The sequence below is a fragment of the Phoxinus phoxinus genome, assembly GCF_949152265.1.
Source record: "Phoxinus phoxinus genome assembly, chromosome: 3".
Taxonomy (NCBI): domain Eukaryota; kingdom Metazoa; phylum Chordata; class Actinopteri; order Cypriniformes; family Leuciscidae; genus Phoxinus; species Phoxinus phoxinus.
This window is the reverse complement of record NC_136878.1, coordinates 36897888-36909999: the sequence shown is the minus strand read 5'-3', so window position 1 is coordinate 36909999 and position 12112 is coordinate 36897888. Positions and strand designations below refer to the sequence as shown.

The 12112-nt window shown below is 37.2% G+C and overlaps 1 protein-coding gene across 1 annotated transcript; it reads right to left on the bottom strand.

Annotated features, from left to right (window-relative positions):
* Window positions 1–8620: 8620 nt before the first annotated feature.
* On the bottom strand, window positions 8621–8995 carry pmchl (pro-melanin-concentrating hormone, like; the record flags this gene model as incomplete). The annotated part of the gene is made up of 1 exon (XM_079607711.1): window positions 8621–8995. The coding sequence occupies one exon, from the start codon at window positions 8993–8995 to the stop codon at window positions 8621–8623; it is 375 nt and encodes a 124-aa protein (XP_079463837.1).
* Between the last annotated feature and the right edge of the window lie 3117 nt (window positions 8996–12112).

The window sequence follows — 12112 nt, the reverse complement described above, 5'->3', positions numbered from 1 at the left end:
CTAAAAAGTGGGCAAATTTAGTCCCAATTGGTATTGAAACAGTACACTTACAAGTATGCTTTTATTAAATTGATATTACAAGTAAACGTAATTATACTTAACTTAAGTATACGTAATAGAATTAACTTGATGTATACTTATTTTTTTGTAAGGGTTGTGGGAAAATATACACTCATTATTGCATTTTTTTATTTTATTTAGTGATTAATGATAGACTGGTTGTACATTATCCCTGACATGAAAGCAAAAACACACCATCCAGAAAAGCAATGTTCAAATGCTGCCTGATATTTTCTTGATTGTTAAAAAAAGAAATGGAGTTGTGGTGTTTGTATTTTATTTTATTTTAATCATTTGACCTATAATGTTTACCGCATCAACCTACTGTCATAAATCTTTACAAAGAAGCTTGTGTGTTTGTGTTGACAAAGAGGAAATTACCTCTCAGGGTCACTTGGTAACCTCTGCTGTCATCCGGGTCAGTTTTGTGCAGAATTCTCAGCATCAAAATGATTATTTTCTTTTTTTATATATATATATTTTATTATTAATCAATCTATATGATGTTTCTGAGCTGCCACCATGAATGATGCCATCCTTAATTCATAAAAAAAAAATGATTGAAGGACACAACCTCACAATGTTTTCATGAGCCATAAGAAAATGTCTCTCATTTGTAAAACACTCATCTGAAAATAGTCACCATAACAAAAGATTCGGATTTCCTCTTGCTTTTATTTATTTTCTGTACACGACCATTGTCCTATTTAATGCCTGGTAACCTGATGCAGAAGCTTCTGTCACTCTTCACCAGTGTGATTTCATTAAATCAGCTCAAATAACACAGAAAACTCAAAATATCAAGTCAAACATTTGAGCGATGGGTGCTAATTCAATTGTTATATCCCAGCCTTGACTTCATTTCCCAAAATGGCTTGTTTTCCATTCATGCACACAGCAGCAGCACTTATTGATTGGATTCAGTCAATAAAGGCTAGTTTCCTCTACTCTGATCCTAATGCACTTAGGGAGAAGGTCCCTGCCTGCATGACTGCTGTCAGGTTATACCAGAGCTGAAAGCAGAGCACATAAATTATTCAGGAGCTTCTGCCTAGGCCTCCATTAATGATGTCACCCAACCCCGTGGAGCCAGACATTGTCCCATGGGATGTTATGTTTGTGGGGGTGCTGCTGATCTATAGGGCCCCAAAGCTGCTATATATAGGTCTCCTACATGAATAAACACAAAGAAAATGCATTTTCAATCAACAACATTGTAATATAAACATAAATAGCCTACAATGTACATTGTCAGGCCATTACTCATTTTTAGATATCTTCCTAAATGTAATAATTGTTTTAGAGCTTTTTTGTTCATTTGAAAGATTATTTCATAAAATCACCTCAATAATTGTTATGATTTATCCTGACTCTATTTTCTGATTATAATTTTTTTTAATCCTTTATAATTGTATCGACTCTCTCATTACTTGTTTTGTACGTTCTTTTGTAATAACAGGTTATAGGCTTTTATTTTTCTATCTACATTACTTTTTGATCTACACATGCTCATTAAATTGGATTCATTCTAATTTGTATCATTCTCTTTTGAAGTTAAAAACATTTATTAGTGCAAGTTTATACCGACAATATACTGTACATAACAGTAGGCTATCAATTATTTACTATTATATATATATATACAATGCAAAGCACTTGAGACACTGCAAGATAGATAAATATATCAACAGCAGTATTGTATCTGTCAGTCTGTCATGCTTAGAGTTCTGGGAAGTCAGCTGAAAGTATTATTCCTGGACATGAAACATCAACACAGAAAAGAAAAAAAAGGAGCTTTTACCACTGAATCGGAGAGTTCCAGGCAGACATTAGGAGTTTAGAACCTCTAAATGATTGGCTTGAGCTGTGATTCATGTTCTTGCTGTTTATAATCACCGGGAAACCCTTGACAAGCTTTTGCATTGTTTCATTTTACTTGCATCCCACAGTTTATCCCAGTGGTTTATTTACTGTAAAATGTACCAATTTTTGTTGAATGTTTTCAGTCTCATTGTCTATCAAATAATCTAAATGAGCCAAATTGTTACTCGCAGAGCGAAATCCAGAAATGTCTCTTGAAACTTCAAATTAATTAGCCATGATGTGCACAATAGCAGTGCTGATTTCGTCCAAACAAACCTGTGATTTTCTGTAGTGATTTTATGGCACTGTGAAAAGCTAGCAATAAACACTTTTAGTAAGGTTAGTAAAATAGAAGTAAGTTAAAAAATAATGGTAACACTTTCTATGCTTATTTATAAGTATTACAATTCTATAAATATATTTACAAAGACTCATTAAGCCCTTTACTGCATTATAAGAACATTATAATCACATTTATATTATTTGTATAAGTACTTAAGTCATGCATTTGCTTTTTCATTGTGCATGCTCATAATCCATACACTGATTTATACATGATGAAATATAAAATAGTTCCAGAGACACTTGTTTAGTGTACCATATGTATTTAATGGCTAATGTTTACATTAGAGGTCATGAATGGTAATTACTATTTGTTAAAATCAATATCTCCTCAGCCATATTCATGGTATTGCTTATAGCAGTTTAAAAATATACTTTAAAAAATATAGTTTCAGTCTTTTGCTAGTATGTATCATTTATAAATATTTTTTTTCAACCTTTTGTATTAATTGTCTGTGTTTTTTTATTGTTTTATCATTCGTTCATTAGTTACATTTACAAGTAAACAACTTAAAATGTATAATAAACATCTTCATGATTCTTAAAATTTGCTTTAGGAAAATTGCATCCTATGTTTTCACTTTACTTAAAGCCATCAATGATGCATTTATAGAGGTTAGTAACTGTATTATCACTCACAAAAAGTATTTATAAAACACAAAACGGCTATTAATAACAATATATTCACTTATTTGACAGAAATAAATCTGAGTTATACTAAAAAGTCATTGCAACCATAATAATAACATTATAGCAATGCAGGTTGCATCTTTATAAATACATTCATGGAACCATACGACTTACTAATTAACACTTATAAATCAGTGTATAATGGACTGTAAGTACGGTATGCGCATTGAAAAAAACTAAAATTCATAACTTTTAAGTAATTATAAAAATTATATAAAAGTAACTATAATTGTTCTTATAATGCAGTATGGGTCTTAATGATTCTTTATGCATGCATTTAATATTAATACTTAGTATAAATGAAGCTATAATTTATTATTAGCAATTCAATCACCGCCTGTTGCTCAATACTGTGGGCACCATATGCCCAGTGATGCTGTATAGATGGTAATGGGATTGTTTATTGGGCTTTGTATGGTGTTACAAGTGCGTCTTTTAAACGGTGAAAATTATTATTTTAGTGCATGTAATCTCAAATGTATTTTGATGGATTTATACTGAATATTGTATAATTGATCTTGTATTGGTAATTATAAATGAATATACGTATACTGTCATTATGCATGTCAGAGCGTTATCAGGAGACTTCCTGTGAAACATGGCTCTAATCTTTTGAATATCAGAATTATTAGTTTGGCCTCAAGCCAACACAAGAATCATTTTGTACTTAGTACTTACTTAACATTAGCCAGATTTTAACAAAGTTTATTCTTTTTCTCCTAGAAAGCTCAACATTTTTCTTCAAGGAGACAGATGAATAACAGAAGAATAAAATGTTTCCAGATGTCAGATTTTCTTTTTTAAACTGTAAAAAGGGTATAATTACTTGAAAAAATGTGAGGTCTTTTCCATAGTAATTTTCAGTCATTTTGCATGCACTGGTGTTAAGGTTATCTCCATACACAGACTTTTGCTGTGCTGGCATTCTTGCAAATCATTAATCTACTTTGAAACTCACACTTTATTTATTTATTCTTTTCTTTCTTTTTTCAACAAAATGAATCCTCAGAGATTTCTTTCAGATATCTGAGAACTTACACCTTTTTGAATGCGATCATTAATAATGACATTTTGAGTAATTTCTTGAGTAATAGCAACTGTTGGAAGTGCGACAAAGTTTAATTTAACCTAATGCAAATGAGTAGCAATGGGACGCAGTGACTATCCAATGGAGGGTGCAGACAGTGATCAGCTGCCTGATAATAAGAAACACCTAATGCTTGCTGATCTCCAGCGATTTAATATGGACAATAAGGATAGATACTTGCTGACCTCCAGTGATTTAAATACCTCCATGGAACCTCATTAGTGACTGCTGCGTGTCGGCTCCGTGCTCCGCCATTCTTCAATAACCACCAGGTCCGGATTTGTGGCAGAACGGCTGCGGCCATGACTGACAACTGAAATCGCGAGGACCCACGAGATCTCGTGAATTCACGTATGATTGCACGATATAACCTGTCCCGCACAATCTGCCCTGTGTGCTGAATTGCTGCGGAGCTCTCCGGCATTCGGCAAAAATAGAAGCTCTATCTGCTTCGGAGGGCTGTGGATCGCCGGAGCTGGGACGGAGTCGGAATGCAGCCATTCCGTAAAAAGCCAGTCAGTAAAAATCCACACTTTGACTTTAATGGAAACCTATTGACTCCACCGCCTTTCCGGAGCGGATCCGCAGCCATTCCGCAGTTGGTGGAAATTGCCCGTGAGACCTTTGTTCCACTTCAGAACACGTATTAAGATATTTTTTGATGAAATCCGAGAGGTTTCTGAATCATCCATAGGCAGCAACTTTATTGCAACTTTCAAGGCGCAGAAAGGTAGTAAAGACAACGTTTAAATAGTCCATGTTGTTATGTTCCCAATTAGTTTTCTAGGGGCAAAAGGGAAGTAACGTTTTACGACCGATCTGAGTCCCAGCACACAATACACAAAGTAAGATTTCCAATACATTTATTTACAATAAACAAGTGATAACATGTAAAAAGAACCCTAAACAAACAACTCCAAAATAAAAAATGAATGAAGCGTGTTCTTCAGGAGCGGGTAAAGCTAAAACACCAAACAAAAGATCACTACTAGTGGAGCACTACAAGTGATATAATCGTTCAGTTTATGAAACAAGCGTGAAAATTGGCATGAGCAGTCTCCACGGGTCACTTGACAAGAAAATTGCCTGAGCTACTTGAAATTTCAAGATGGCAGGCATTTTTCAAGATGGCCGACACCTTAGTGGAGCAATTAGGCTCATATTTTAAGTTAATCTTGATCGTTCTATCTTCTTTAGAAAAAAAAAAATCTAACCGGATTGGTGCTTGCAACACGGAGCTGCTACCGCTAATGCCCAGAGCTCCCACTCAGCTAAAACGGCAGTTATGGGGGCATATTCATAAATAGCGTTTTTGTGCCTCTTAACAGACACAAAATGCAATTAAAATGTCTGTCCAACATGAACAGGGCCCTTAGATGACAACAAGATGCGTTTAGCAACTTAGCCATTGTTTAAATTCACCTAAATAGTGTTTTAGACGGCTAGCTGTAGTCTCGCGCTGAAGTCCCGTGGGAACTCGCGTTGTAGCCGGTTGTGTGTGTGAAGAGTGTGAGGCTAGTTCTTCGTCTGTATACTCGGGTTCTAATAAATAAGGACGACCATCAAACTCAAAAGCCTCTTCCATGTGTTCAAAATCTTCTATATTCTCCATAGTTACGTTACGAACCATTTCTTCTTCATTTGTGAGCAACTCCGATCATCACTCTTCACACACACGACGCTCCTCCCACCTGCACGCTGCTATTTACCTTTTTCCGGCTACAACAGGAGTTCCCATGGGACTTCAGCGCGAGACTACAGCTAGCCGTCTAAACACTGAATTTAAACAATGGCTAAGTTGCTAAACGCATCTTGTTGTCATCTAATGACCCTGTTCATGTTGGACAGACATTTTAATTGCATTTTTGTGTCTGTTAAGAGGCACAAAAACACTCTTTATGAATATGCCCCCATAACTGCCGTTTTAGCTGAGTGGGAGCTCTGGGCATTAGCGGTAGCAACTCCGTGTTGCAAGCACCAATCCGGTTCGGTTTTTTTTCTATAGACAGTACTCACAAAGGTATAACGATCAAGATTAATTTAAAAATTGCCTGGAGTTCTCCTTTAAGCCTAATTGCTCCACTAAGGTGTCGGCCATCTTGAAAAATGGCCGCCATCTTGAAATTTCAAGTGGCTCGGACAATTTTCTTGTCAATTGACCCATGGAGACTGCTCATGCCATTTTTCACGCTTGTATCACACTACAGCTTCAAGACATTTAAGTTTGGTCTTGTTTTAAGCTTAACACATCAAGCTGCCACTACAGCCATATCACATAGAGGGCCCTATTTTAACGATCTGAAACGCAATACCAAACGCGAAACGCAAGTAACTTTGTGGGCGGATCTCGACGCAAATCTAAAATGGGTTGGTCTGAAGTAGCTTCATTATTCATAGGTGTGGTTTGGGCGTAACGTGAAATAAACCAATCAGTGTCATCTCACATTCCCTTTAAGAGCCGGCCCGCTTGTTCCATGGCGGATTGCTATTATAACGTGGATTTGCCAGCCGCACGCCAGGAGCCGTTCACAGCCGAGGAGACCGGCATTCTCGTCAGGGCCGTAAAAGACAGAGAAGTGACATTGTATGGGGATGGGAGAAACCCACCCAAATTAGCTTCGGTTTAACAGGTGTAGGGGTGTGCCATATCATACCGTCCACGATAATACCGGTATACATTTTTACATGATAAAAAAGTGTCATATCGCGATATCAAGGTCCTTCATCAGATCTGGATACGGCCTGGATACGGCGGAATGCGGTAAACCTCGGAATAAACAGAGAGACTAATATTAGTGTAGACGCCATCCTTATCATGATGTACCAAGTACATCAGGATTTATGGGAAGTGTTCCCGGTTCTGGCTGATCTAAACTATGCAGCCTAACATTGAATTATAGAAGTCTATAATGTGTTATGTGTATGCTGAGCCAAAGAGATGTGTTTTTACTTTTAGTCTAGATTTGAACTGACAGAGTGTGTCTGCTTCCCGGACAATGTTAGGGAGATTGTTCCAAAGTTTTGGTGCTAAATAGGAAAAGGATCTACCGCCAGCAGTCGATTTTGATATTCTAGGTATTATCAACTGGCCAGAATTTTGAGATCGCAATAGATGTGAAGGACTATAATGAGTTAAGAGCTCGCTCAAGTACTCAAGTAATCAGCAATATTTAAAAATGTATACGATGTTTAATATGGAGCCAATGCAGTGTTGACAGAACCGGGCTAATATGGTCATACTTCCTGGTTCTGGTAAGAACTCTAGCTGATGCGTTTTGGACCAGCTGTAGTTTGTTTATTAAGCATGCAGGGCAACCACCCAGTAGAGCATTACAATAATCTAGCCTTGATGTCATGAATGCATTAACTAATTGTTCTTCATTTTTTATTGAGGGCATATGACGTCATTTTGATATATTTTTAAGATGAGAAAAATGCGGTTTTACAGATGCTAGACACGTGACTTTCAAATGAAAGATTGGTATCAAAGAGCACACCCAGGTTCCTAACCGACGACGAAGACTTGACAGAGCAGCCATCAAGTATTAGACAGTACTCTAGGTTATTACAAACTGATAATGGTCAGATAATTATGATTTAAACCATGCTAGTGCAATTCCACTAATGCCAACATAAAATTTGAGTCTATTTAAAAGAATACTGTGGTCGATAGTGTCAAATGCAGCACTAAGATCGAGTAACCTAATAGAGAGATACAACCACGATCGGATGATAAGAGCAAATCATTTGTGACTATAATGAGAGCTGTCTCAGTATGGTACGATCTAAATCCAAAAAATGACACAAATGTGCAGCACAAGTGAATTTAACTAAATTACAAGCTGAACATAATATATAATTCACGCTCTTTCCGTAACAATGCACTAAAATGTGTAAACACAATGATTATCCATCTGTCAATTTTCCAATCTTTTTGTCCCATGCAAATGAACACTGACAAGCTAAAGCATAAATCATTTTAAATATTGTATTACAATGTTATAATTTCAGGTGCCCAGGAGCACAAAACAAGGACAGTTCTCATAATGTTTATGAGAAATGTTGATACATGTCTATATTAATATAAAAATGTTTTAAGAGTAAAACTGACTATCATTAATGATTACGGCAGGACAAAATATTGACTAAATTATTAAGGATATTTTCGTCAAAAGACAAAAACTGTGAACCATGGTAATTCAGCATACAAATGTCTAATAATACTCCCGTCTTCATATTAAACTAAGGTTGTAGAAAATATTTTAATTTAGAAAAAAAAATGTTAAATGCTAAAACATCACATTTATCTACTGTAGTAAAAAAAATCTATGGTATGTCACTGATCATGACACCCTCTGATCACATATTTAAGTGTGACATGAAAGAAAAGAAACCATGTTGAATTAAAACAGACGAGAACAGATAAGATCTTGTAGAATAATCTTTTCTGTGTTTAATTGCAAGATACATTTCAGATAAATAGCATACACTTTTACATTCTCACTAAGCAACACTGGATGAGAGAAGGTGAATCTGTTGTCATCAGCAGCTTGCATTCTCCCCGTCATCTCAGAAGACCTAGACCTCCCAGCATGGCCGGTACACTCTTCCCACCATGCACCTCATGGTGTCCCTTCTGATGATGGCGATGCTCGGGCTCAAGTCTGAACTGACATCTCTGCGCTCTGTGCTGAGAAGGCTCTCAGGTAGACTGAGATGATGCACTCCATTGTTCAGAGATGTCAGGGTTCTCAGCAGATTGGAGTCGGCTACCACGATGATCCTGGAGTTGCCTGGTGCAGATCTCAGAGAGTTCTCCTCCAAGCTTTCGCTCAAGCCTTGCAGATCTGACTCCGTTTCATCCGCTTTGGTCATGGGAATGGCAGCGGTTCTGAAGTAGCACTCTGACAAAAGTGCAACAGTGATGAGGATGGTCCCAACGGAGAGCTTCATTCTTGATGCCGAGCGTTTGCTTTAGTGGTTCAGCTGCTGTCTCTTGTCTTCTCTTGCAGGCTAGTCTGATGTTGGTGGTGACTTGGTCCATTTTTATAGGCCTACATGACCTTCAATGTGCCACGTTACCTCAGTTTCAACATTGTCTTGGTTTCTCATGAGTATGTGGCTATTAACAAAAACACAAAAACTCATAGAGAACCTGATGAGACCCCTGACAGAGCTCAAGTGTTTTGTTTGGTGGAAAGTTGATTAAGATCTCCTGAAACATGGCTGGTGTTCAGTGTGCAGACTGCAGGGTTCCTCTGAGTGGGCATCGTAAGAAGGGATGTAATTCCAGAATCCTTACATTTTGAAACAATATGAGAGGATTACAGACCTGTTGAAAGAGTCCAAGTGAATAATAACTGTTTAAACACAGACAATGACTGACATTTTTTATTAGAATCACAAAAGTTCTCAAAAGAGGCTCGATAGCCGTAGTAGGCCAAAATGAAGACAAACACCCAGCAGGAGTTTATTTGGTTTGGAAAAGCGTTACTCATTCATGACAGTATTGCAGGTGCTTCAGTTTGTATCAAGCACCATGTCGACACAACCTGAATGGGGCTGCTACTGGTAAATGCTACTTAATATAGAAAACATCAATACATTCATCATACTCTAAATAAACTCAATGGAGTGAACTACATTTGTTTAGTTATCAATTGAAAGCATGAAACCATGGCAAAAAAGGTGATGTGTGATGCTTTGGTTGTTATTCTTTACTATATGTCATGATGTTTAGATCATGGCATCCTAAAAGCTGAAAAAAGACAATCAATATAATATACAAGGCCATGTATTTAACAAATGCACAAAAAGACTCTTCCCATGATGCCTTGCTTTTGATAGTATAAAAATACAATATATTCAGAGTTTATTACAGAATTTTCTAGTATGTACAATAACTCTTGTTGAGAACAAAGGACTGCAAAGTTTATTATATTACCCAAGATGGTTCACTCGTAGTGTGAATGAGAGAAACTGCAAACTGCAATATGGGCTGAAATACGGGTTAAGTGGGTTTGTCCACGGGTTCCATGTTGGCCCCATGACAGTTACCCATGTGGGTTTTATACAATATTTCACTGAGCTTTAGGTGGGGCGCAACTAGGCAACATATGCAAAACCCACCTGGGTTCCATCTTTAAACTCTATGTGGGTACATTCCAAGTCTCTTGTCCAGTATCAGACACCAATAGACGTGTACTATGCAGGCCATTGCTGATGACTCCAGGGTTTCACCTGGTTTTCCTGGGGCTCTTCAACTTCTGACTGCTGAACTCTTCCACAGTCCTGAAGAGTGTGTTTCATGCTAACTGTAACCAAACACACAAAACAGGCCAATCACAGTGTTCCAAATTACTTGAAATTTAGAGAGAGGTGTGTTTAAGCAGGGTTGGAATTAAAGTCTGCTGGACACCAGCCTGCCAGGACTGGAGTTGAAGAGCCCTGGCCTGTACTGCAACCTACCCACATGCTGTAGATCCCAGACCCACTGCCCACTCTAACCCTACTTAATTGTCTTACCCAACCCACCCATGTTTGGCTCATGTTTGCCCTTGGCCAAGTAGACCCAATATTTGTTTCCTCATTCTGAACCAATGTAGAGACTAGAGACCTATGTGGGTACTACCTTGGGGCCATGTAGTCTGCCTATATGGGACTGATTGTGTTTGCCCATGTCCTATAGATATGGTTTATCCATTTTGAACCCCTTGCACTAATTTACCATTTGTTACCCAACTAGAACCCATATATTTTGGGACCATCCCCACTTGGTACCCATGTAGCCCAAGCATAAACCATGTGTGCCCACGTATACATGTTGGCTGGGTAGTAATGGAAGTCACGCTTTCTATATAAAAGAACCAATCATCAATTGGGGATGTCATGGTGTCACAGCAGCTTCTGTTAGAAACTCTGGTTCCCATACAAACAGTTAATGTCCTGAAACTAGTGCTTTGGACTGCACACGCGAATTACTAAATGTATGAATGCTGTACTAAATTGAGTTAACAACCAAACATATATATATTTTCAATACACAAAAATTCCAAACATTTTATTTTGATAAGTCAAGTCAAGTCACCTTCACTTATATAGCGCTTTTAACAATATAGATTATTTTACAGTGATAATAGGAAATTAAAGTAACAGAGATTGTTTTGGCTTTACAGCAGCTCTAGAATAAATATATATTGTCCAGCTAAACAGTGCCTGGCGACTCGAGAACGCAAACCTTGAAATAGGTTTCAAGGTGCAAGCCATGAAAAATTTTGGAAACAAGTTTTGAAAAAACGCGGACCTGTGAAAACGCTGACGGTGTGCACATGCGCATTACATGTTTAGTCTGTAGGTATGAGCGTTTGAATATATATGTGCACAGGCGTGTAGTCTTCCTTTACCAAATTAACCTCACCAAATTACTTGTCTGCCATTTTTTACTATATAATTACTATAAAAATTGATAATACAGAATTTTATTGCTTATGAACCGGAATTATTTTGACAACATTTGATCTGTACAGAGGTAAAGGGAAGGGAAGGCAGATGCTGATTGCTGTGGGTAATGGGGATTGTTTGTTTGGAAAAAAATCCTGAGTAAAAATACTCATATAAAATATCTGTTCATTAACACTTGATTTGATTTGACAATAAATGGAATCTTACCTCCCCTAACTCCTTTTTAGTTCCATAAAAAAGATCAGATGAGTTTTAAGAGACATGAAAAGAAGACAGTTTCAGTTTAAAGAAAATGGATTGGACTTCCCACATTTACACATGTGAATGTGTGATTTTGTTTTAGAAGTGAATTGCTAAAACACTTAATTTGACTTCCCCCTTTACTTAAAATTTTCCCTATTCTCAAAAATCTGTGCAATCTGCCAGGATGTAATCTGCCATATCCAGTTTACCCAGTCTTTTGTTTCTTCTATCTTCAGTTTTTTAGTCCACCTCCAAAACCCAAAGGATTTAAAACCACCATAGTCTCAGAATTGCTCTCAGATAACCGTTTTATATGTCAGTTGAATTCCACTTTGGTTTTAAAAAAGATAGTAGAACTTCTTCCAG